This window comes from Citrus sinensis, chromosome 4 (assembly GCF_022201045.2).
Source record: "Citrus sinensis cultivar Valencia sweet orange chromosome 4, DVS_A1.0, whole genome shotgun sequence".
NCBI lineage: Eukaryota > Viridiplantae > Streptophyta > Magnoliopsida > Sapindales > Rutaceae > Citrus > Citrus sinensis.
Genome location: NC_068559.1, coordinates 18,051,607 through 18,054,466, shown reverse-complemented (window position 1 = coordinate 18,054,466; position 2,860 = coordinate 18,051,607). Strand labels below are relative to the sequence as shown.

The window sequence follows — 2,860 nt, the reverse complement described above, 5'->3', positions numbered from 1 at the left end:
TCTTGGAAGTTTATACTTTTTCAATATTTTCTTTTCTCTCTTTTCTCTATTTTAAGTTTTGAGAATAAAAATGCTGATTAATTATATGTATCTCCATCATTTGGCTGATCTGAAAAAAAGATGTTTTAGATTTAGATTTGCTTATCTTATGATTTCCCTTGCTAACAAGTTTGAGAATTCAAAGAAATGTGTGATAGATTGATGGTTATCATGGTGATGGTACGATGGGATGGTAAATAAATTTTCAGGAGATTTAATCCGAAGTGCCATGTAAAATATTATAAACTGTTAAATAATGAATCATAAAATTATACGGAAAGTGCAGCATTTAATTTTTTTTGCCTTATTTAAACTAAATATAATTACCGAAATTAGAAAAAAAAAATGAGTACCCGCCGTTGGCAATGGTCAGCCCCACCAGGAATGATTTCAGATTTGTGTGGCCATTAAACCGGCCAGCAGCTATCTCCGAAACAACAAATAAACCCGGTTCAGTACCAAGACTCGTACCAAGTTACAACCACCAGATAAGCCCAGACAAGCAAGACAGGACACTTCTTGTTCTCATCTTAGCTCTCGCTCCCACACAACACAACCTCTGTATTCTCACTGCCATGGCCGCCGCCACCACCACTCAGCTCACCTTCTTTCCCCTTGTCCTCCGTCCCTCTGATCCACGTCGCCACCACTCCTGCAAGTTTCTCTCCCTTCCAACTCAGAGCAGTAGTAGACTTGCCCTGAGAGTAACAACGACTACGGCTCTGGGCAGTGATATGTTGGGAGATTTTGGAGCCAGAGACCCGTTTCCGGCAGAACTAGAAAGTGGGTTTGGTGAGAAAGTGTTGGGAAATGTTGACACTGAACACAAAATACTCATTCCAAAATTGTCAGCTCTGTCACTTGCTGAGCAAGACTGCTCTCCTGCCTCTCCTTTCCAGACTCCTATGTCTGCCGATGATGCTAAGAAGTTGCTCAAGAAGGTGATTTTCCAGTTTCCAATTATTTATTAAACTATATTTAATTCACAAACGGATGCATGTAAAAATGTCATTTGTGACTTGTGAGGGGTACTTGCGATGTTAGAATTTTAAGTTCCCATATCTAAAATACTCGACCTGTAGAAATGTTTACCTCAATTCAGCCATTATTTAATTTTTCTGTTTGTTTTCAGTTTTCAATACTTGAACTTTCGAAAAGGAAATACAAGTGAGCTTCGGAATAGTTTATTTGTCTTAAAATTTGAACTGCGATATGGAAATGGCAAATTAAAAGTGAGTGTTTCCACTTTCCTGTTTGCATTCAAAGCTACGAGCTTCAGATATCTGTTCAAGAATTTTGGTCTGTGAGGCTGAGGAAATAGAATAATTTGAAGGATCCCCTTTTGGCTGCATTTCTTAGTTTCTGAGTTTTTCACATTTTTCTCTAATTTGGGACCTCAAGTTGTCACGTGGTTACTGATAGATTACACATTACTGGCTGAGTTTTAGTGTGCTTGGTACTAGATAATGTGACAAAATAACCTCAATTTATTTATCAAATTAAAGGCAATGATTAAATGATTAGAGACTTTAAGGACAAGTTGGTGAATTTTAACAAATTGTTTGTGCCAGTAATCTGCATCATGTCCTATTCCAATTTATGTGATTTTCACTCGGATGAAATTCCATAATGTTTGCAGTCGACATCTTTATACTGGAATAAAATCAAACAATCCTCTTGCTTCTCTAACTAGCACTTAAGTGTTCTTTAATCCGACATTCTGGAAAACCAAAGGGAAGATGATGGGTCCTGGTCTTGATTTGCAATTTCATTGTTATATAAAGCAAAATCTTGGATGTGCATCAGGTCACTTCAATAATTGAAAGAATTGATGTAAGATTGTCTTTTTCATTCTGTTACCTATGAGAGTTATGTTTGTGACAGTAGGTTGTTGGCTGGAGACTTTTGGAAGAAGGTGGACTTAAACTACAGTGCTTGTGGAAATTAAGAGATTTTAAATGTGGGGTTGAACTCATCAATAGGATATACAAGGTGACAGAAGCTGCTGGACATTTTCCAAATCTCCACTTGGAGCAGCCCAATCAAGTTAGAGCTGAACTATGGACTTCTTCCATCGGTAAGCTTTTCACTTTCAGAATTTGCTCCCATTTCAGATTCTGATTATAGTTATAGCATTTTCTTTTCCCAATGGCTAAATGCCATTGATATTGTCTGTGGTCACCACCACACAGCTGCTATTAAGCATGTTTCACTTTCACAGCATATTATGTTACTGCTATACAGTGCTTTAAAAAGTTTTCATTTAAATGCAGGAGGCTTGAGCATGAATGATTTCATTGTAGCAGCAAAATTAGATCAGATAAGAACATCAGATCTTGCTCCCAGAAAAAGAATTTGGGCATAGGCAGAGCATACTCTTTCTCTCCCCGAAGAAACACAAAAAGTCTGTCCGCTCATGTCTTTCTCAGCACTCGATAACAGCAAACAAAGGGCTCATGTTGGGACAAGTTTATGAGAAAAGACCAATCTTTTTCTTTCCATTTTTACTCTTTGTAACTTGTGCATATGGAGTTAAGATGTCTTCATCCATCCATGTTGCGTTTCATGTCACAAATTAATATATATAGTTATTGTACTTATTGTGAGACCATTCATCCATATTCATTGTTCAGCTTGTGCTAATGAAAATAAATCTCTTTTTAAGTAAACCTGGGTCTCACCTTCATTTTGGTTGAAGAAACAGTAGTTCCATCTTGTGTACCTTTTCCATTGTATAATTTTATGCCTTGTAAGCTTGTTAATTTAGTATGGATCAACGCGGGAACCGAACACCTCTCTTTTCGAAAATTTGAGACAGTCG

The 2,860-nt window shown here is 37.2% G+C and overlaps 1 protein-coding gene across 1 annotated transcript; it reads left to right on the top strand.

Annotated features, from left to right (window-relative positions):
* Positions 1-389: 389 nt before the first annotated feature.
* LOC102612285 (probable pterin-4-alpha-carbinolamine dehydratase, chloroplastic) lies at positions 390-2,708 on the top strand. The gene is made up of 3 exons (XM_006484978.4): positions 390-980; positions 1,927-2,116; positions 2,313-2,708. The coding sequence occupies exons 1-3, from the start codon at positions 405-407 to the stop codon at positions 2,402-2,404; spliced, it is 858 nt and encodes a 285-aa protein (XP_006485041.1). The 5' UTR covers positions 390-404; the 3' UTR covers positions 2,405-2,708.
* Positions 2,709-2,860: the final 152 nt, after the last annotated feature.

What these genes read in the sequence shown, in the direction of transcription:
- LOC102612285 (XM_006484978.4), top strand. Translation starts at nt 405, where the DNA reads ATGGTCAGCCCCACCAGGAATGATTTCAGATTTGTGTGGCCATTAAAC. An exon ending in CTAAGAAGTTGCTCAAGAAG is followed by an intron (nt 981 to 1,926) that starts GTGATTTTCCAG and finishes TTGTGACAGTAG; the next exon opens with GTTGTTGGCTGGAGACTTTT. An exon ending in ACTATGGACTTCTTCCATCG is followed by an intron (nt 2,117 to 2,312) that starts GTAAGCTTTTCA and finishes ATTTAAATGCAG; the next exon opens with GAGGCTTGAGCATGAATGAT.